This window comes from Neofelis nebulosa, chromosome 14 (assembly GCF_028018385.1).
Source record: "Neofelis nebulosa isolate mNeoNeb1 chromosome 14, mNeoNeb1.pri, whole genome shotgun sequence".
NCBI lineage: Eukaryota > Metazoa > Chordata > Mammalia > Carnivora > Felidae > Neofelis > Neofelis nebulosa.
In genome coordinates, this window is record NC_080795.1 from 82,450,149 (window position 1) to 82,471,639 (window position 21,491).

Sequence of the window (21,491 nt, forward strand, 5' to 3'; positions counted from 1 at the left end):
CACCTAGCCAGCAAGACAAACGTCCACTCCTCCAAGTAGCCTTCCAGTCTGCAGACCAGAGGGCAAAGGCCACGTGTCGCAGGGAGGACGTCGAGGCAGCGGGGGTCGTGAGTCAGGTGGGAGCTGAGTCTGGCACCAGCCCGAGTCGCGCCCACTCCCTGTTCTAGCACTGTGTGGATGACAGGCGCTAGCACCTGGCGGTACAGCCTTAGACAGAGGACGTTCCAGGTGGAAAGCACTTGGCCAGGCCCGAACCGAAGTAGGAGCTGGGGACAGGGGAGGGGGAGGGGTGTGCGTGTGTGCAAGGTGCGGAATGCTTCAGAGCACCCGCGGGGTGGGGCAAAGGGGGCGCTAAGCCTTCGGGCCCGGCCCCGCCCACCGCAGTCAGGGTGGGGAGGGGGAGGCGGGGGGGCGGGGCCGGGGGGGCGGGGCCGGGCGAGACCCACCGGCTCTCGGCCTGCCCCGCCCCCAGAAGAGAGAGGCCCGCCTAGGGGACAGAGCTGGGGCCATAATTTATGCTCCCCCGCCTATGCTTTATGGCTTTCTTAATTCGGCTCCTGCTACTATTAATGTAGTTAATGCTGAGATTATATCTATTTTCTGGCGTCAGGCGGTGATTTATTCAAGCCATTTTTCCGGTGGAGGCTCCCACGCTGTTAAATCAAGTGCCTTGCCAATTAAGTGCTGACTTGGGAAGTGGACGCAATCTTAACAGACATCTAACCGCAAATTAAACCGGGGCTCCTTACTCTGGGGAGTGGGCGGGGCAGCCAGGGAAACCTTGCTGACTTCGAGGAAAGTCAGAGGAAAATAAAACCACCCTGCACCTGCCCGCTGGCTCTCAGATAGGGGCACCAGAGGTGCGGGCCCTGAGCCAGGCTCAGCACAAGCTGGGGTCAGGGCTCCCCCTGGCCATGGTGGCCACCCTGACGGGGGGGGGGGGGGTGCGCAGCTGGAGAAAGGGCCCGCAGGGGTCACTGCGCCTGTCCCAGCACAAGGAGGTCTCTGCAGCTGCGGCCCCCATCCACCCAAACAGAACACCTCTCAGACATCCCCAGGACCCCTGAGCCGTTCCCAGTCTGCACGTGTGGTGGCAGAGAGACCCTCGGACAGCCTTAAGAGGGTGCCAGGTGGGAGGGGAGGAGGGGATGGGCGATGGATGGGCTGTATCTTGCCTCAGCAACGCAGACCCTGGTCCTAGCCCAGAAGGGCGAGGGAAGGCCCCCGAAGGAAGGGCAGTAGAGGAGGGGCTCACGGAGTCCCATGCCTAAGAACAATGTCCCATGCCACTGGTGGGGGTGGGGGAGGGAAGTGGGGGAGGTAGGTGGGGAGCAGGGAGGCAGAGGTGAGGCTAACTGCCAGAGCCCTGGCACGGGTAAGACACCTGGCCCTGTCCTGCACCCCACAGGAGCCTCCCCCCAGAGAACCTGTGGGTGCCACAGTGCGGCCCTGGGATGCGGTGGCAGCCGGGCCGCCTAGGCCAGCACGTGCTTATAGGAGCTCTTTGGCCGTGGTCCTCAGTGGCTGTGAGCCCCGACACCTCGGCTGACACAGGAACCCGCTCTCCTGTGCCCCCCAGCCCCCGGAGCAGTGTCTCCCTCACCGTCTCCACAGGCCCTGGCCCAGCCCCGAGAGGGGAGCCATATTTTGGGGTAAGAGCAGGCTGAAGAGTTGATATATGCGAAGAGTTGAATAGGATATTGATTATGCGAGTGATGCTTTGCTACTACCTCTAAAACCAGGCTGAAAGTGGTATTTAAAACGGTGTTTGACTATGTAAGGCACCCAGGTACCACTGGATGACAAGAACGTTTTATTTCTTCCTGTCAGAGGCAGTATTTTCAGCTTCCTCTGCTCCTCATCTGCAGGGACATCAGGGGTCACCAGTGCTGTCACGTGAGGGCCCGAGGTGCTGGCAAGACGTGGCCGAGGGGCCCAGGCACAACCTGAGGACAATCTTCCCCAGGTTCCATGGGGAGATACGAGCCAGGACCTTCTTAGGCTCCCCTCCCAACGGTCCTGCTGTTTTCAGAATGAAGCTTCCCTCCGGCAGACCAAGGGACGGTCTCATGTTGTCATGAAACATGCCTGGCCGACGCGGTTACTGCTGGCCCACGGGAGGCCACAGCATGGCTTGTGGGCTAGCCATGGCAGCAGCAGCTCTTAGAGGGTCCTGTCCTCCTCAGGGTTTGCTCCCAAGGGGGCGAGGCGCCTGCGGCCCAGCCCCTTTCCTGCCGCTTCCCCCAGAGCTGCTGGCAGGACTCGGCCACTCAAGCCAGTCTCCAGAGAGGAAAGCAGCCACGTGCACGTCACACGGATCAAGACCCGGTGCGTGCGCTACAGCAGGAAACATGGGCCGACCCCGGCGAGGGGGAGTGAGCCTGCCAACAGGGCCACCCAGGGGCAGATGGCCCAGGGCCCATGCACGTCGGGGGTGGGAGACAGCTGGGGAGAGTGCGGACCCGTCAGGGCTGGCACAGCGATGGGGAGGCAGGAGGGCCACCAGAGGGGCTGGAACCCGCCTCACAGCCACGGCCAAGCCCCGTGCGCACGCAGGCCGGAAATCCCCGCACACCTACTCGTTCTGGCTTCCCTCCTTCACTGGGAAGCCCACCTTCCCTGTTTCTGGAACCCACGGCACGGCCAAGGTACCAGGATGCAGCTCCCCACGGTAAGAGTCTAAGAGTGCCAGGCAGTGGGAGCAAGACGGGGACAAATGTGCTGCGGAGAAGCAGGGACAGAGAGGAGGGATGGGAGGGACGCAGCCACGTGGAGGCGATGACAGGGGAAGGGCAGAGACCAAAGACAAAGTGGCCAAAGACCAGAGACACACTCACACACGTGAGACCAGCAGGACCAGGGGGCTGGCGATGACAGAGGCCGTGCTGGTATGAGTGCCCCACTGCCCCGACCGTGGCCCCAGCTCCACCAGGGCTTCCTACCCAGCAGCATGGCCCTCTGGGACACAGATACCAGGGATCAGCTCACCACAGGCCCAGAGGAGGTGACCAGCCCTGCATGATGGGCAGGTCCCAGCCTGAGACAGAGCAGATGGGGGGAGGGGTGCGGGGGGCCATGGTGTCTGCCACCCTCCTATCCCACGAGGCCTCTGCATCAGGCCTGGTCTAGGGCCCCTCCCCGCCCACGCCATCCACAGACAGAGCCCGGGAGCCACCTCTGACATGGTCTCACCACAAATACTTTTTACGATGTCTGTGACCCAGGCCGGACCCCAGCGATCCCCAAGGCTAGCGACGCCCCAAGTGGTGACACAAACACCGGAGGGGGCGGGGGGGAGACGGGGGGGGGGGGGGACGGGATATCGGTCATAGGGGCCACGTGACCACTAAGGAGAACGGGCAGAGGCTCAGACTGACAGGGATATGGCAGTTCAGCCCCACCCCGGCCCCAGCCCACGTGAACATCCTCCAGCTGATGCCAATACCCCCCCAACCCCCGTGCCAACCCCCGACGGAGCCAAGGAGGAAGCAGCCTGGAATAGGGCTGGGGCGCCCCTGCCGGGGGGCACAGGTGCCACGGGGCACTGTGCTGGCCCAGCCGAGCGCAGCCTCTCCCGGGGGCTGCAGATCTGGACTCCTGACCCTCTCACTGTCCTCCAGCACCACATGGGGCCATCTTAGAGGCAGGGACAGGGACCAAACGTGTGAACAGATCCCAGACCCAGAGCGACCAGCTGGCCTGTGCTGGTGTCCTGAGGGCCTGATGCCACGGGGGCTCCGGGGAGGCTTCGACGTGTTGTCCGACACTGGGCAGGTATTTGACCGTGAGCACAGGCTGCAGGAAGGCACCCAGACGCCGTCTCCTCACCCCTCGGGGTCCTGCGTCCCAGGCCCAGCTCTGCAGCGAGGGGCTGGGCACCAGTGTCACTGGGAAAAGGTCCCCTCCTCTAGATGAGCTTCCAGAGGGAGATGAGGTGTCCCTTGACGGTGTCCCGGCCTCAGCGCCCATCCGGGCCAATCCCACATCCCCACCCCCGCCCTACCCCCCCACCCCCGCCCCCGGCCCCACACTGTGCCGAGGGGCACAGGCAGGTGTCCCGGCCTCCGGAGGACGCGCTCAGCCCTGCTGCCACGGGGCTGCTGACAGCTGAAAGGCCTGCGTGCTTCAAACAGACAGAGAAATAAATAAATAACCGAGGCGCGCTTTGAACTGACTTCCAAATTAAGAGTTGCATCCGCGCTGTCAGGCCCCCGCCAGCGGTTTCTGCAGCACCTCCCGAGCAGAAGCACACCTCAGCCCATTTATTAGAATGATGAAGGCAGAGGGACCTACAATTGCACTCCTTCCTTAATGAGCAGCCGAAGGGATCGGTAAGCATAATTTCAGAGGCCAGTAATATTTTATATAATCGCCGAGTGGTTTAAATTGAAAACCCCCAACTGAATCAATATTTACTGCATTGAAACGAAATGAATAGTAATAAGTCACTAAGCTCCCTGTCCTGTTTCATAAAATAAAAAATTATAAAAATGAGCACAGGCGCAGGGAGGCCATCACATTAACTTTTACGGTACTTGGGGAGCCGTAACCGCCTGTTCTCATAAAATAAAATTCTAAAAAACCTGCCGGAGGAGGCCTGCTTCAGCACGGCATGGGGAAGCGGGCGGGGCCCGGGGGTCACCCCCAAGGCTCCCTCCCAGAGCCCTGCCCTGGGGCCCACGGGAGGCCCTGCCCTGGTCTCTGGCCAGAGCCTCAGCACCTGTCATCCCCAGGCCAAACTTCCCGCTCTCATTTCTTCGCCTGGCAGTGGGACAGGCGGTGGTGGACGGGTGTCCCCGTGCGTGGAAGAAAGGCTGTGCTCTGACCAGGCCGGGGCCCCGGGCTGGAGAGGGACGTGTGTGAGGGCCGAGGGTGCGGTCCAGCAAAGGTGCCCTGTGCGCTGGGGCGCCTGGGTGGCTCAGTCAGTTAAGCCTCCGGCTTCGGCTCGGGTCATGATCTCGCAGTCTGTGAGTTCCAGCCCCGCGTCGGGCTCTGTGCTGACAGCTCAGGGCCTGGAGCCTGCTTCGGATTCTGTGTCTCCTTCTCTCTCTGCCCCTCCGCCTCTCATGCTCGCTCTCTCTCTCTCTGTCTCTCTCTCTCTCAAAAATAAACAAACATTAAAAAATTAAAAAAACAAAAAGGTGCCCTGTGCGCCAGCACCGCGCGGGAGCCCACCCTCCCCTGAGAGGCCGGGCTTTCCCTGGGGAGCTCCAGGTCCCCCAGGGAGACCGCAGCCTCCAGGGTTCCTGGAAGCTCCTGGAATCGGGGCACAGCCATGCTGACAGAGACCAGGGCCGGGTGAGAGCTCCCGGGGGGAGGTGTCCCTAACTCTGCACACTGAACTCGGGGCTGAGACCGGCAGCACGGCAGCCACAGGGGCACAACCCCCAGAGGACCGAGGGCCCCCCTACCACCCACCACCAGACTCCAGGACAGGAGACAAGGCCACATTCAACCAGGGAAGCCTGAACTGGCAGGGAAGACACACAGCCGGAAACAAATGTGCTCCCGTAGCTCAAGAACAAAGGACAAACCAACTTAAAAATGGGCCAAGGAGCCCAAACGGCCGTAGGTAAGCCCACAAGTAAGTGCTCAACATCATGGGAAGTCAGGGAAATGTAAATTAAACCACAACCAGATGCTGCCACGGAAAATGTGAAAATCAGAAAGCCCGTAACACCGCGTGCCGTAATGGGGACAGAAAGGACACCTCCGCTCTGGGGAAGGCTTGGCGGTTTCACGTGGAGTCAAACACATCCTCCCGTGTCCCCGCAGCCCCACTCCCAGGCGTGCACTGAGGGGAGACGGGAACACGGGTCTACGCAGAGCCGGGGGAGAGGAGTCGGCTGCCTTGGTTCCCGTCCCGAAGTGGGAATAACTCACTCATCCACCGGGAGGAGCACAGACGAGCAGGGGTGGGAGCAACGGGAGGGCCTGGGCCACGAGCTGTGTGGTGCTGATGCCAGGGTCGGAGGCCGGAGCGCTCCAGATCCAGCCTCGAGAGTCTGCAAATCCACGGTGTGGACAGGCGGGACGGGCTTCCTGGGTGTGGGTTGCCGACGGGGACAGCGCGGAAGCACTCTGGGCGACAGAACACCCCGACGTCGACGGAGGGCCGAGCCGCACAGGGGCGGCGTTTGCCAAAGCTCAGAGCCGGACACTTAGCCTCGTGCGCCACCCCGGGCGTCCACGTCAGCCGAGAAGAACTAGACACAAACGTCGAGCTCTACTGAGCAGGTGTCCCCCATGGGGGACAGTCACAGATACGCCCCAGGGGAAGGCAGAAGGAAGCGTGCCCAGCCGGAACTGGCAGTATGGCATGAATTCCGGGTGCTGGGTCCGCACACGCACTCAACGGGGCCGGGGGGCAAAGACATACAACCCGAGCCGGGACGGCCCTGATATGTGCCCCTGTCACCCCAGGCCCACGAGACCCTTGGCTGTGGGGGACTGAGGGCAGCCAAGGGCCACTGCACCACGAGGAGCCAGGTTCTGTGACAGGCGGCTGGTTCCGAGCTGGCAGAGCGAAAGTCCCGTGGGGCGCCCCGTGTGGAAAGGACCGGGCCACAGAAGGGGCCCCGAAGCCCAGGCTGGCACAGACTGAGGGCCGGACGAGTCACGACGGTGACAGGTTACAGCCTATCAGATAAAGTACGAATCCGATGCCACACTAGCATGAACAGATGAACAAATACATAAAGCAACGGGGGATAAGGGACAGCAGTTCCTGGTAGGATGCCACGCAGCCAGGACAAAAGGACACAGGGTTAAACTCACGAAGGGTCTAGGATGCATGGGTGAAGCCCAGCAGAGAACAGGGTGCTGTACGCAGGGCCAACGCCTCCCCCCGGATGCCTGAGGACCCACACGGGCCGCCAGCCAGGCAGTCAGGTCACCCAGCCCCCCCCCCCCCCCGCCGGCACCAGGCAGCCAGACGCCAGGTCCTCCAGGCCACCCAGCACTTCCGTGACATTGCTGCTGAAATGGCAGATCTGAGTCTCCTCACAAGGAGGCGTCCGAGCCCGGGGACGCTGCACAAAGCACCTGGCCTCCGCTCCCCAAAACATCAGCGTCAGGAAAGACGGAGCGAGGCTGAGGGCCGGGTCCAGCCTCAAGGATGCTGAAAACATGCCACCCCCAACCGCCATGGGGCTGCACACCAGCTCTGCCTCCAGGCAGCCCTCCCGGATCTCAGGGACCACACTGCAGCGCCCGGTCAAGGGGCACCAGGTCTGCAAATTCCACCCAAATGGTCGTATATGAACACAGAGGGGAAATATGATACAGCTGATGGGGCAAAGCATAAGCAGTCAGTGAACTGAGGCGAACAATACAAGGTCTGCAACTTCTCTCTACGTGCAAAAGTATATCAAAATGACATACCCCAAAATTTTTTACCCAAAGTGTTTACCCCCAAAAATTAGATGCGAGAAACCTGTGAGGACGCTGTGACTATCCTCTCCCTACCTCCCTCTCCGACAGCCCCAGACCCACCCTGACCCTCCCCAACATAACGACCCCCACGGCGGCCCCGGGAATTCACCGTCTGGGCTTCAATGGGTGGTCAGTGGCAACAGGCGCCATCCAGGCAACGTACTGGGCATGACGTGGGAGGGGGGCAGTACACGGCCCACTCAGGCCACAAGCCACAGAGCACATCCGCAGGGCTGGGCAGAGGCAGATGCAGTCAGCAAGTCCAGACGCCCTGGAGCAGGAGCCCAGCACCGCCAAGTCTAGGCTGCCCAGTGGGCTCCAGAGTATGGCACCCACTATCCCAGGCTAGGCCCTGGGGCCTCGTCAAGCCTCTGCACTTGAACCTGTTCTTTTTTTTTTTTTTTTTTTTAATTTTTTTTTTCAACGTTTTTTATTTTTATTTTTGGGACAGAGAGAGACAGAGCTGAACGGGGGAGGGGCAGAGAGAGAGGGAGACACAGAATCGGAAACAGGCTCCAGGCTCCGAGCCATCAGCCCAGAGCCTGACGCGGGGCTCGAACTCACGGACCGCGAGATCGTGACCTGGCTGAAGTCGGACGCTTAACCGACTGCGCCACCCAGGCGCCCCTGCACTTGAACCTGTTCTGCCTGTTCAGGCTTCTCGGGGTCTCCTCCATGCTGTGCATGCCGCGGGAGACCCCTTCCGTGCCTGGCCACATTCCTCTCACCACAGCCAGGCCTGGCTGAGATGCACGGCTACAGACAGGCCCAGGAGAGCCCACCACCCGGGCCTGCCGGACCTCCGGGCATGCTGGCCCAGGACACTTCTGTGACTTACCAGCTCAGGATCTGTCCTCTCCTGGGCCACAGCTTCCAGACAGGCAGGGTGACCCCATCCAGGGCAGCCGCCACAGACCTCAGACAGCGGGCGGACAAGGCAAAGGGCTGGGAGGGGCCGCTACAGCCACCTCCTGGGGGCCTCCGCCTGTTCTGCCAGGGCCCGACCCGAACCGCAACACCCAGGAGCCAAGGTGCCGCCCAGCTGAGAGCCGCAACCCACCCCCCCCCAGCTCCAGCCTGGGCGGGGGGCTGTCTTCTGCAGCACGCAGCGCTCGGAAGCCCCCATCAGAGCCATCGGGAGCCCCGGGCTCGCGGTGTCACTACGTAGTCAGAGCTCCTGACCTGGATGTCAACACAGCCAACTGTGCGGCTCACGCCAGGTTGTGCGGCTCACGCCAGGTTGTGCGGCTCACCTCACTTTCCCTACTGCCCTTCGAGGGGACCGCCAACACAGAGGTGAGCGACAGGGACCAGGAGGGCTGGTGTGGCGCCAGTCGCCCCGGCAGGACCAGCCCCGGGCCTGGGCCCAACGCCCCCCCGACCTTGGGCCCTCGCGGCAGCTCCCCACCTCACGCAGGTCTGGCCACCCCAGTCAGTACTGGGAACCCCAAGTGTGGACGGTGATGCCCCCGCCCCGTTCTCCCTGGCTGGAGAGGGTCAGGGGCCCGTGAGCACGCTGCCGTGGGCTCTCCTGTCACCGTCGAGCGGAAGAGTGGACGGCAGCCGTTCCCCAGGGCCCACAGGACAGGCCATTCCCGGGGGTCACACACACGAAGCCCAAGCCGCCACACGCAGGCGCACACCCGCCGTTGAGTCCAGCAAGGAAAGCCCTGTGTGGGGCAGAGGGCAGTCCCCGCAGTACACGCCGAGGCTCCTCCCCACCTGCTGTCTCCCGGCAGAAGAGGTGCCCTCCCTTCCCCGGGCACACCAGATGGGCAGAACCGCAGACACTCACAGGTCAGGCCTCCCCTGCATCTGACAGGAGACCAGGAGCGCCGACTGCCCGTCGCACAGAGCGGGCCGGGCCCGGATAGGCACCCATGCGAAACCAGCCGGATATCTCTCTTCGCTCGAAGTAGACACTGTTGTTCGTACCAGAACCAACTCAAACTCCTGCTGCGTTGGCCACGGTCACTCAGCGCTTTCATGGGCAGTGGGAGCCGTGCCTGGCCTGGCACCTTCTCAGGCTGTCGGTACAGGCTGTGCACAGACAGAGCCCACACGGCGCGGCTGGGGCACGGGGGAGACGGAATGTCAGAGAGTGGGTGGGGGTGCAGGCAGGCATGCCCGGGAGCATGGCAGCCAAGTCAAGAGAAGGTTGGCCGCGGCACACGCCCTGGGCCCGAACCCAGTGGTCACAGCCAGGGAAGGGGTTCGCCAGGAGGAAGGGCCGCAGCCCCCCTGCTGTACCCCCACACCCCTGCCGGCCCAGGAGCAGGGCTCCCTCCCCAGGCCCACGGGAAAGGCCCTGGCAACACGGCCCACACTGACCACGCCTGCCCCACCCCGAGACCGGCCTTCTCTGGGCTCCCTGAGCACCCGTCTGTCCCGGGTACACTGTCGGCGCTTCACCACACTCACGACCCTGTGGGGGCTCCTGCCTCACTTCTCCGCTCGCCTCCTGATGGGAGGAGAGCGCCGTGAGCAGAGCGGGCACCCGGCCCAGGACGGGGCGCCCAGTTTTCTCTACTAGTCCCGTCACGGGTCCTGGCCTGGGCTGAGCGGGAGCAGCCTGTGTGCACACGGCCGAGCAGGGCCCTCACTAGACACGTGAGGGCCTGGGGCGTGGCCATGACACGGAGGAGGCACCCACCTCACGTGGGGGCTCCCTCACAGCAGATGCTCCCTGGATGGACCGAACGCTGTGCCCCCCAAATCCCTATGTTGAAACCCTCATCCCAATGGGCTGGCGCGCGGAGGTGGGCCTCTGGGAGGTGCTTAGGGTTGGACAAAGTCGCGAGGGCAGGGCCCCCCGACAGGACTGGCGCCCTCCGAGAGCGGACTGTCCCGCCACACGAGGACACGCTGAGGAAGCAGCTGCCTGCGGCGTGGACAGGGCGCCGCTGGCACCCTCACCTCAGACGGCCAGCCTCCGGAACAGAGCCTGCCGCGTCAGTGGCCCGAGGGCCGGGGCCGGGCCCCGCTGCCTCTAGGGAGATCCTGGGCGTCCGGGGGGGGGGGGGGGGGCCCAGGCATGAGGGGGAAGCACACGGGACCCCACAGCACCCCCCCCCCCCCACAGCCTGCCCAACCCCTCCTCAGGCTGAATTCCTCTTTAATGAGACGTCACTTTGGAGACGCATTTCAGAGCCTTCAAAATCGCAGCCCGAGCCTCGTCAAACCAGCCAGAGATTACTTAAGATTTACCGCACGGGCGCTAAAATAAAATAAAATAAAGTAAGGCGGGCCTGCGCGCGGCAGCCCCTGTGACAGCGCCATTTGTAGTCGGGACGGAGCGGCCTCCAGACTCATCTGCTTGAGCTCAGCGGCTTCTGTTTACCCCGCACTTTCACGTCAAATGAGTTTGGAAGGAGTGAAAAGTGACAGGCGGTTTAGGGATATAAGTCACGTTTCAGCCGCAGTTCAGATTAATGAACTTGCTGGAAGCCGCCGAGGGCACAGGCAAATCCACAAACCTGAGAACAAACACGTTAAACCCTCGCTCGGCGGGAGCCTCCGCCGCCCCCCAAGACACCCCACACCCCAGGGCCGGTCTGGGCAGCAGCGGCGTGCGGTCCTCGGGGCCCAGCCGTACATCCTGCGGGTCCCATAGCGATCCCACCCGCAGCCCCTGGGGCCACCAGCCACTGCCAGGAGGGGCCTGCACCCCATAGTCCCAGGCAGTCGGGAAGCGCGGCCCCATCTGCCTGGAGCAAGAGTGGCAGCGGCCCTGCTGCCCCCACGCTCGCTCTGACGCCAGGCCCCTTGTGGCACAGGACCGAGTGTGGCAACCCCTCGCCACAACGAGGGGTGTCATCCCTCCGGACAGGGAGGGCACGGACCTGCCACGACCACTGGCCATCTATCTAGCTGATAAGCCAGGTTCCGCCCCGGCCCTGCTCAGGACACCTGGCCACTCCGTGAGGCAGCCCCAGGGGCCTCTGGGAGCTCCGCCCCCCAGCCTTCCCGCTCGCTCAGGGTCACACGGCGTGTGTTCCCCAGCGGCGCTCCCCAGGCTCCCCCACGACGGCAGCATTTCCACACACACATATACACAGCTTTCTCTCCACGGCGGGTGTCTGCAGGAGGGTGGGATCCAGGGCCACCCATGCCAACACCGGCACTCTCGGCCACCGGGTCACCTGACTTACTTCCCGCCTGTGTCTCCCAGTCCCCAACACTGCCGACTGAGACTTCCAGGACTGTCGGGGCCTGCCTGCCACACCCCCCAGGGGTGTTCCCCTCTGAGGTGCGTCCGGATCAGGAGGGCCAAGGAGAGCTCACGGGCCTTGGGCTCAGGCTGGCCACCCGGCGGGAAGCCCTGCTTTCTCACCCCTGAGCCCTCAGACCACACTGGCCTGGGCCCAGCCACCGGCTCAACCCCTCCTCATGCCCAGGGAAAAGTTGAAGAGCCTGCAGATGCACAGGGTGGAGGTCAAGGCCACAGGCCAGGCCAGTCGGCCAGAGCCTCCCTGGACCCACTGACCGCACACAGGCAGCCCCCAGCTCTGACGGAGCTGAAAGTAGCAGGTGAGTGGGCACCAGACTGGCCGCCGGCCCTGGAGACAGGCCCTTTCCGCTGCCTCAACAAGACAAGCCCAGGCGGGCGCAGCCGACAGGTCGGGAGGCTGGCGGGCGGCCACTCTGCTGAGAAGGAAGCCCACCCCCCACCAGGGTCCAGCTGACCGTGGGCAAAGGAAGCCCAGTCCGCTGGCGGCCACGTTTCCCAGGACCTGAGCCGCTCAGCCCTCGGCCTCCACCACACCCTACTCCGCAGGCCCGCGAAGCCCGGGGGCCTGGCCCCCAAGAACCTAGGACTCTGTGCTCAGGGTGTGTCCCGGAGCCCTGGCAATGGGTAACACAGACCTGGAGTAAAGCGGTCAGGTGGAGGGAGACCCCACTAAGCAAAGCCTCCACACGTGGCCTCAGATTACGTGTACCGGTCCTGGGGGGAGGAGGGCCCAGCCACGCCTGCGCACACAGCGAGCACTGGAAACCTCGAGCACCCGCAAAGCTGACCTGAGCCCGCAGCCATCGCGCACGAGTCAGGGCCACAGGACCTGAGCCGTCTGACACCAGCACGGCCTGGCAGAGGGCGTCACAGGGCCAACCAGAGCGGCGTCCTCACCCATAGCCGGGCCCCTGTGCTGGGGCACCCACACGGCCACGGCCCTCCCTGCAAGGCAGCCGGCCCGGGGGGAGCCGTGGCCAAGCAGGGTGGGCAGCTGGGTCCGGGCCTGTCCTGTTCTGAGCCGGGCCTACGGTGCCCACAGCACAAGGCCCACCTCCCCTCACGGCCCATCCCACCCACCTGAGCCGGGAGGTCAGACCTCGCAGACCCGCCCACACGGCATATGGACAAGCGCCCTCTCTACCCCCACCTGCTCAACTCCCACACTGAGGCGCAGGCAGGTATTCTCTGTCCTGCTTCCGACTGGGCTGCTCCCCACCTAATGGACTTGACGTTCTGCCTGGTTATGAGGCGGCTACGGCCCAGGGGGGGTGCACCCAGCCACCCCCCCCAGTAGGCCTCGCCCCACTGGGCCTGGCAGCCCTTTCTGGTCAGTGACCCCCACAGGGCCGCCCCAGCCCCCAGCCACGCCCCCTGGGGGAGGCGGGACCGGAATTCGGACCGCGGGAGGGGAGGCGGGAGCAAGATCAATAAATCTGAACCTCATTCACGATGATCTGGGGCTCTTATTAAGTAAATTAATTTAAGTTAATTTAGCTCGATCATGACTCCCGATCACAGTGATTTAGTGAGGGGGAAATTGCATTAGGAAAGGCCATGCTCACTAGATAGGAGAACGGAAGAAAATTAGACCCACTTAGCACTGTGAATTAATATGGAAATAGCAGGTGTAAATTTAACCTTATCGAGAGAGTGAAAATTATCTTCATAAATTTGTAGAAATAGCCCCCAAGATACTTATAAATCTATTTAAAACAAAAATATTACAAAAAGTGCAGTAAAATTAATTTAAAATATACTTGCAGCTATTGCCTCCAGAAAAACCAGCAGCAGGGCCAAGTTCAGTGCAGCCTCGCGGTAACGGAGGAGGGAGTGGGTGCCGCGGCCTGGGTAGGCCGATCGCCCTGCCACAGGCCAGCAGGCCAGCACCTCCTCTCACAGCCCCAGAGCCAGGGAGCCACTGGCCAGCAGGTGGGGGGGCTCCTGGTGGGCTAGCAGGATGGCCCCTGCCCAGGATTCTGTGTAGTCCAGTCCCGTGGGGCACAACGGTCCCTTGTCCACAGCCCTCGGCCAGAGTGCCCACCGCACCCGGGTGGAGGCCGACACTGGATGAGGGAGCTCCCACTCTGCTCCCCTAGGAAGAGGCTCCCAGAGGGCGCCCCGTTCCCACTCACCCACCAGAGCTGCCGCCCCACCCCCCACCTCAGCAAAGGAAGGGGCCATGCCCCCCACAACAGGCCTCCTGAGGCCCCAGGGCTCAGCAGGCTCACAACAGGGGCCCCCGACTTCTATCCCCTAAAGCTGCTGCCCCAACAGAGCCCTCCCACTTCTGGGCCAGGGCACCCAGAAAATAAGTGGAACTGTCCCCACTCTGTACGCCCTCAGCCAGGAGCGGCCCAGAGCAAGGCTGCAGCACTGGGGGGTGGGGTGCAGGCAGCACCCACTGGGGGGGACATGGAGAGGGCCGTAGCCCCGTGTGCCGAAGGAAAGATGGGCCACAGCTCCCAGAGGGCAGCTCAGGTCCTACCTCTAACCAGAAGTTTCTCCATGAAGTGGAACAAAGCCCGGTGTGGCCTCAACTGTCCAGATGGTGGCTTCCCCCACGGACGTCCCCTGCCAGCTAACAGCCTACAGACAGCGGTGGAGGGCATGCGTGTCTGTGCACGCGTGCGTCCGTGAGTGCACGCAGCATGCGCAGGCTGGCCGCAGGTCTGCTGCAGAAACTGCTACACAGAAAAATTAGCCTGTTCCACGGCCGGCAAACTGTAGACCAAGCGCTTCTGCGTGGCCAGCTCGGTCCCCTACAGGCCCCAGGCCCACGGCAGCCCGGATGAGGGCGTCCTACCTGGACAGCGAGAGCCGCCGTGACCGCCAAGAGGGCAGGGACAGAGGAGACTGGGGGGCGCTGAGAGGTGACACGGGCGTCTTCTTGACAATGCGGTAGCGGGTCTTGATCACTTTGCTGGTGGGAGGCGTCCGCAGGGTGTGCACGCTGGATGCTGCAGAGAAAACGCACACAGAGGGGGTCAGTGGAGGTCAGCAGGGGGCCTCTCGACTCACTCCAGCCCCGCCCCACACAGCCCCAGAGCACCCAGGGGCCCGAGGCTCCAGAGAGCTGGGCACAGGCCTGGAGTCCTGAGACACAGGGCACTGGGGATGCCGAGTGACATGTGGGCGGCGGGGGGGGGGGGGGGGGGGGGGGCGGCAGAAGCGCCCCGGGGCCAGCTGACTAGGGCGGCACCATGGGCTGGTGCCCCTCAGCAGGCAGCCCCCAGACTCAGGACCCCCACTCTGGCCCCAACTCCCCAGAGCCTCCAGGAGTAGCGTGGAGGGGGCCGCAGGAGGGCGCAGGAGGCCGGGGTGCAGACTGCTCACCTCCCTCTCTGGGCACCCCCAGCACATGCTCACGCAGATTTATGTATTTAATCACCAATGTTTTCATAGCATCTTGCGGGGGATGTATGTACACCACAGCTTCTCTTTTGCTGAATGGTTCATGCAATTAACAGGGATCTGTTTTGCCCGAGTTCCCCTCCACTTGATAGCCGGCAATTTCTCCACAGCTTCGAGGAACGTACCTAATTGCCCGGCTCGCATAATATACAGCTCTAACTGCCCAGATAATTAAAGCGAACGCAGCGCGGGACGGGGGCGCTGAAGCCTCTCCGGAAGCTCCCCTCTCGGACCGGCGCTGGGACCCAGGCTCCCTGTGGGCTCCTCCTCGTCCCATCCAGCCTGCCGGCACAGCACCCCAGCATGGGTAGCTTCCTGGGGCTCCCACTCACAGAGACGCTATGCCGGGTCAGGCCGTCGGGCAGTGGCGGGGGCGGGGGGGGGGGGGGGGGGGGGGAGGGGCGGCGTGCCTGCCAGGCGAAGCCCCCAGGAAAACGCACAGGGTCTCACTGCCGGAGCATCAGCACCAGAGCACACCCGTGACCCTTCAGCCAAAGGCTGCCAGGGCCCCAGGTGGCCCGGAGGGAGAAGTGCACGGGGCGGCACCAAACCCCCACGTCCCCTCGCTAGTCCCACTCGGTGCCAGTCCTTTGGCTCCTCCGACAGCACGGACCAGCGCTCCATGACCCGGGCCTGCTCCGCTAGACCCTCCCAGAACCCACAGATCCCGAACCAGACTGGGAACCTCCCCGTTGCCGGCCTGCAAGGAGCTGTTATGAATCACAGACAGCTAAAACCCATCTTTCAGAGCCCTAGACCCAACAGACTCCAGCCCACAGCCAGGCCCCCGAACCAGCTCCTGGCTTCACACACCTCCTCTCCAGGCTTGCCCGGCCCGCCAGAACCCACTACACCCAGGGGGACACCTGGCCGGGAATAAGCAGGACAAGCCTGGTATCTGGCACTGTGCCCCTTGCCCGGATGTCAGAAGAGCCCCTACTCCAGGGGTCCCCTCACCCTCTGCCAGGGTACCCATCAACCCACACGGCAAGGTCAGGACACGGCATGGGTCAGAGCCCTCCCGAGTGCCCCGGACTAGAGGGTCCACGCCTGCTGCCAGACCAAGGAGACTGTGCAGGGCCCTTTCACCTGTCAGAGGTGGACATGGGCTTCAAGGCCCAAAGAGTGCCAGGGGCAGGGCACAGCTCTGGTCACCAGACTGGCGCAGGGACGCACAGCAGCTCCCCACCAAAGGGAGCCACGACACATCCAGGTGAGGCCAGGACAGACACCCCGGCAACAGGGGAGACCCCCCTTCTCCCCTCACCCCTTCTGTCTGTCTCTGTCTCTCCTCGGTTCTCCCTCCCTCCAAGAGCAGCAGCTCCAGGGAGTTGGGGAGAAAACAGAAGGTCAGCAAAACCAAAGGGCGAGATGGCATCACCAGGGACACCTGATCTTGCTGAGTGACCAAAGTGAGTGGATCCTTAGCTCTGAGCACCCCACACGCTCTTGGGACGCAGGGGAGAGCCTCGCACACAGTGGGCATCGATAGATAAATGTTTGCTGAATTGAATTTTCAAGGTCTTACAAGCAAGGATGGACCACAGAAAATCAATAACAGCTTGTTCCAACTAAGAGCCTTCCTCTAAGTCATCCGGGCCCCAAGCTACCCTCACAGCCGCCCTGCTCCCTCGGCCCTTGCATCCGGACAGCACGCCTGACCCCAGGCCTCCCAGGCAGCGGCCGCTGGCTGCTCTGGGATGGGAGGTGCCACACAGCCCTGGCACGGCTGGAGCCACACAGCCCTGGCTCTGCAGCTGGACTCCTGCCCGGGAGCCCTGCTGACTCACCAGCCCCACCCCGTTCGTCCTGAGCATAGGGAACCCAGGCCTGGCCCAGCCCCACTCTCCTCTTCCGGATGTGAGCACTGCCACCTCTGAGAAGCCCCCTCCCCCGCCCCCACGCCCAAAGGCCTGGACTCTGCATTCAAGTTAACAGGCAACTGCATTCAGGATGCACTCCTGCAAAGCGCAGGCCTGTTGTAAAATCAACTTTTTGCTTAACTTACTGCATTTTACTTATTAGTGCCCAATTACCACTTCTGGGAAACACAAAGTAACAAGGCAGATCTCCTCTTAAACAGGCAGCCTGGTGTCCTTTGCTTCACACTGTCATCCGTGAGGCCCCACCCCCCGTGGTCCTGAGCAACAAGGGGAGGGGAGGGCACAGCAGGGCACACCCTGCCCCACGGCGGGGCTGTGACCCCTACAGCCTGGCCTGCTGGTCACTCCTGGCCCCCATCTTTCCTCAATGGGCAGTTTAGGCATAGGCAGTGGAAGGGTTCACGGCAGTGACCCCAGAGAGGCCGCCTAGGGCGCCCATGCCAAGAACACACAGCTGGGTGTGTGCCCCCGTGGCCAACAGGCGCAGGGACCCTAACACTGTGCCTGCACATGGGGACCAGGAAGCTGGGGTGGGAGGCGGCAAGGCCCGCCCCAGGGCGAAGGTGGCACACGCCCACCCTGCTCCCCGGGGCTCGGGAGCCCAGGCCTCGCCCCGACCCCGCGGCTGGGAAGGCAGCCCAGCAGCCGGCCATTCCCCCCGGCTGGCCGAGGGTTTGTGTAGATAATCATGTTATTTAGATAGGATGTGGGTTTAATTCCCTTCATTACAGACTCCCAGGGTTGTAATTTTTTTTCTCCGCATGATGTATTCCCTGTGGCACATTTCACTCAAATCAAACCCTTCGCGCCTTTATTGCCAACGAGGCCCGGGCGCCGCGTTATCAGGCCCACACACACAGCCCTCTCCACCCTGCCGTGCAGAGGTCACTTCTAATGACTAATCGATCTCATTAGCTTTCCTAATTAAAAACTTTACTACCGCAATGGAAGACGAACTACAGAAAACTGCTGGCATCATATCTGAGTGGGATATGAGCCCATCTATCAGCAGAGCCCTCGCGCCTGCACAGTCGGCCCGGGGGCCGGCCTCCCCCGCGTGCCCGTGCTCGGGGGCCCCAGACGGAGTGGGGGGGCTAGGCTGCACCCAGGAGCCCTCCTGAGCACCGAGCACGGGCACGCGGGGCAGGCGTGGTGGCAGGGAGGGAGGCCACTGAGGCCCAGGGAGGCGGGACACCCATCCAGCGGCGGAGCCGAGCCAGCCTGGCTCCTGCCCCCAGCACGTCCTGCCCTCCGTGATCCAGCTGTGGAAGCGGGGCACACACCAGCCCCTCCCAGGGCCCCAGAGCACTGGGCGAATGGCAGGAAAGGGAGGGCCCTGCCCCATCCCGGCTCCCCCAGTCCCCCTCCTGACCAGCCACCAGACGGGAGAGCCTATCAGACGGAGGTCACGGCTCTCTCTGGTTTAGTGCAGAGCAGGAGTTGAGACGGAGTTCAGATTTTTATGGAACTTCAAAGGGCAATAACTAGGTAGAAAATGAGCTGCTAATTTCACAACTGTTTAATGAATAAGGAGAAGACAAGACTGTGCAAAGGGCTGCCTGAGGCTGCTCCCCATACAGGCGGGCAGACTCAGGGCTGAGCGAGTGTCCCCAGCAGCGCCCCACTGTCCGGCCCCCTAGGGAGGGGCCTGGTGGGGGGGCGGGGCGGGGACCACGCGCCCCTGGCTCCGTGGCCTCCCATCCACCAGCCTCTGGCCTTCGCCCAGCAGCGGCCCACAGACAGGGGCACTGGGGCCTCCAGAGACAGGCCCCATGAAGATGACAGACCTGTGCACAGCTGGCTTCGCACCCCGTTCCAGAACCCTCTTCCCTGAGCCTCTGGCCTTGTGAAGAGGCTGCGGGGGTGTTGCTGGTGGAGGCACAGACTAAGGGCAGGGCTGTCTCCAGCACTTCTTCCCTGCTGGGGGACAGGACAGCTGAGCAAAAGCGAGTGACTGGTACCTAAGCACAAACTTCACCTGTGCCAGTGGAACAGGACTGGACAGAGCCCGCAGACGGGATCCAGCCTGCCTGTCGTGCACCCTCCAAACCAAGCCATGCTCCTGGAAGACTGGCCCCAGACCCCTGGCCTCTCGGGACTGCGGCAGCATGGGGCGGGGGGGGGGGGGGGGGGGGAGACCCCTCTGGCTGAGGGTGGGGAACCCGGCTGGTGGGGTGGCCATGGGGCCAAGGGCTTCTGCTGGCCCAGGCTCCCCAGTTCCCAGTCCAGGGAGATTCAACTCCCTCTGCCTGATCCGCTTTTCATCAACAGCTACCCTGATGCGTCAGTATCTGCGAACAGGCTGCAGACAGCTCTAAAAGGCCGTGCTGCGGCTCAGCATTTCAGAAGTCACAGGGATTTCTGCTCTTCTGCCACAGAAGCCATTGTCCACTCTCAGCCGGCTCAGGTCCCAGCTGGTCACCCTGCTGTAGGCTGGTAGTGCCCCCACCCACCCGCACCTGCCTCCTGTCAGGCCGCCCACAGCCCCCAACCGAAATGGGCACAGGGCCCCCACCTGACCAGGGCCCGTGGGTGCCAACTGCCGGCAAGCTGTGTGCACCCAAACTCACTCCAAAAGGTCTTCCTTCCAGCCTTAACCGGAGTTTTTGATGAGGTGCCAACTTGACCCGGCCCCGGGCCTGGCACTGGGTGAGGGAGGCCTGGCCTAAGGCAGACAAGAGGGGCCAGAGCAGGGAGGGGGCCGCGCCACGGAAACCAGCCTGGCCCCCTCCTTGGCACAGACGTGGGACAGCACCTGGCAGTGGGGTCGCTGATGTGCCCGAGAGAGAGGGTGGGAGGCCCCTGTGAGCACCTGGGCACCTGCATGCCCACAAACCCGTCCCCTGTGGGGCCTCTTCCCTGGGCAGTTCCTGAGAGCCACGGCCTTTGGGGCAGGCCCCGGACACAATTCTGCTCTCCAGCAAGAGCAAGGCTCTCAGATCAGCGGCCAGCATACGGTTGTGACCGCAGCTGATGGTGGTCAGGGGTGCAAAGAGGTGCACACGGCAGGCAGGACCTGTCACGAGTGCCCCCAGCAGTGACACCGCCAGCCTGGAAGGACCGGGAGGGGCCTGAGTCGGGTCCAAACAGAAGGGACAGCACAGCCCCAGGCCCCAGGCAGTGAAAAGCAGGGAACAGCTCTAGGCAAGCAGGGTGCTGGCTTCTCCTGGAGGAAGCGGGGAGGTGCCCTGGGGGCTCCCGGGGGACAAAGGAGCAGCCGGCTAGCACGGGGCCCGGGCCTCCCCGCACCGCCTCCAGGTTGGCAAAAGGCTCATACCTGCGGCCAAGGCCTCACCTCGCCCTCAGACTCTGTACCACCCCAGGGGCGGTGACAGGGGCAGAAGTGAGGGCCAAGCAAGCCAGGCGGGTCTGGAGGGTGCGCAGGCAACAAGGAGCCCACAGAGAGCCAACGGTAGGACTGGGCCCAGGCAGGCTCCCCGCACCCAGCTCGAGGTGCATCACCCAGCCCTCCAGGGCCTTACCCTACCTCCCTGACCCGAGACCGCCACTCGACAGACCGTGGGTGCAGGGGGCAGGGGCAGGTGAGGTGCAGGCCAGCCCAGAGGCGCCTGGTCTTCTCGGCAGCGGGAGGTGCCGCAGGGGCGGGCCACTTTCCCCGCTGGTGGCAGGTGGGCTGCACAGTGGCCACAAACGCACATGTCACAGCAACCCTGCAGGACCCCAGCAGAGCCCGGCTCCGTACTAACGGCGGGTGTGCCGCACTCCTGGCAAAACGGCCACGGCAACGTACGCAGACCAGCAGGCGCACCAGCTGAGAAGCCTTCAACGTGCCACGGCGTCCTCACGTCTGAAACCCCGCGGGGCACCCGAGCTGCTTGCGGAGCCCTGGGCCTGGCAGGACGGGCAGTGCTCGAGAGGACCAGGGTGAACAGCAGCAACACGTCCTGTCTGCCTGTGGCAGGGCCGGGGGTTGGGGCCCGGAGAAGGGCTGTGGGGTGGGCCCCAAGCCCCACTCGGCCTCAGAAGGGACAGTGAGGTGTGCCCGCTCTCTCTAGACACCGCCCGTCCACCAGGGCATTTCTGAAGGTCAACGTCATCTGAGCTGTCCCCTCGGTGACCCCCACGGTCCTGGAGACGGTGGAACCGGGGCCGCATTTGGGGGTGAAAAGGGCCCCACTCCTAGGAGGGGCGAGCCGACCCCAGAGGCCACCAGGAAAGGTCCGTGGATGCACACCATCTGCAGGAAGCAGCCAGAAGGAAGGCCTGTGGGGTCCGGGCTCTGGTCGTCGGGTGCCGCCGAAGGGGGTCCCAGGCCTGCTCTCCCCTCCCCTCCCCACTCAGCCTCAGGCCGGTTGCTCCCCAGTGTCCGCAGTAGCTGCCAAGGGAACGCTGGCCCGAACTCCGCCCTGGCGACTCTGTGCCCCCGGCTCTGACCGCAGTCCCGCCGCACGGCCCGGCCCACACGCCCGAGGCTCCGCACGGGGGCCGGCACAGATGTATGCACACCGTGTGCGGTCATTTCCTGAGCATGTGGCCTGCCTGCCAGCCCCTCCGAGACCCACCAGGGC

General features: G+C 63.6%; 1 protein-coding gene across 2 annotated transcripts in view; it reads right to left on the bottom strand.

The window, feature by feature from the left end:
* ZC3H3 (zinc finger CCCH-type containing 3) overlaps positions 1–21,491 on the bottom strand; it is an 88,852-nt gene that overhangs the window by 38,713 nt on the left and 28,648 nt on the right. For both annotated transcript variants that reach the window (XM_058699296.1, XM_058699295.1), the window contains exon 4: positions 14,472–14,625. In XM_058699296.1, coding sequence (XP_058555279.1) covers positions 14,472–14,625 — 154 coding nt within the window. The remainder of the gene's footprint in view (positions 1–14,471; positions 14,626–21,491) is intronic.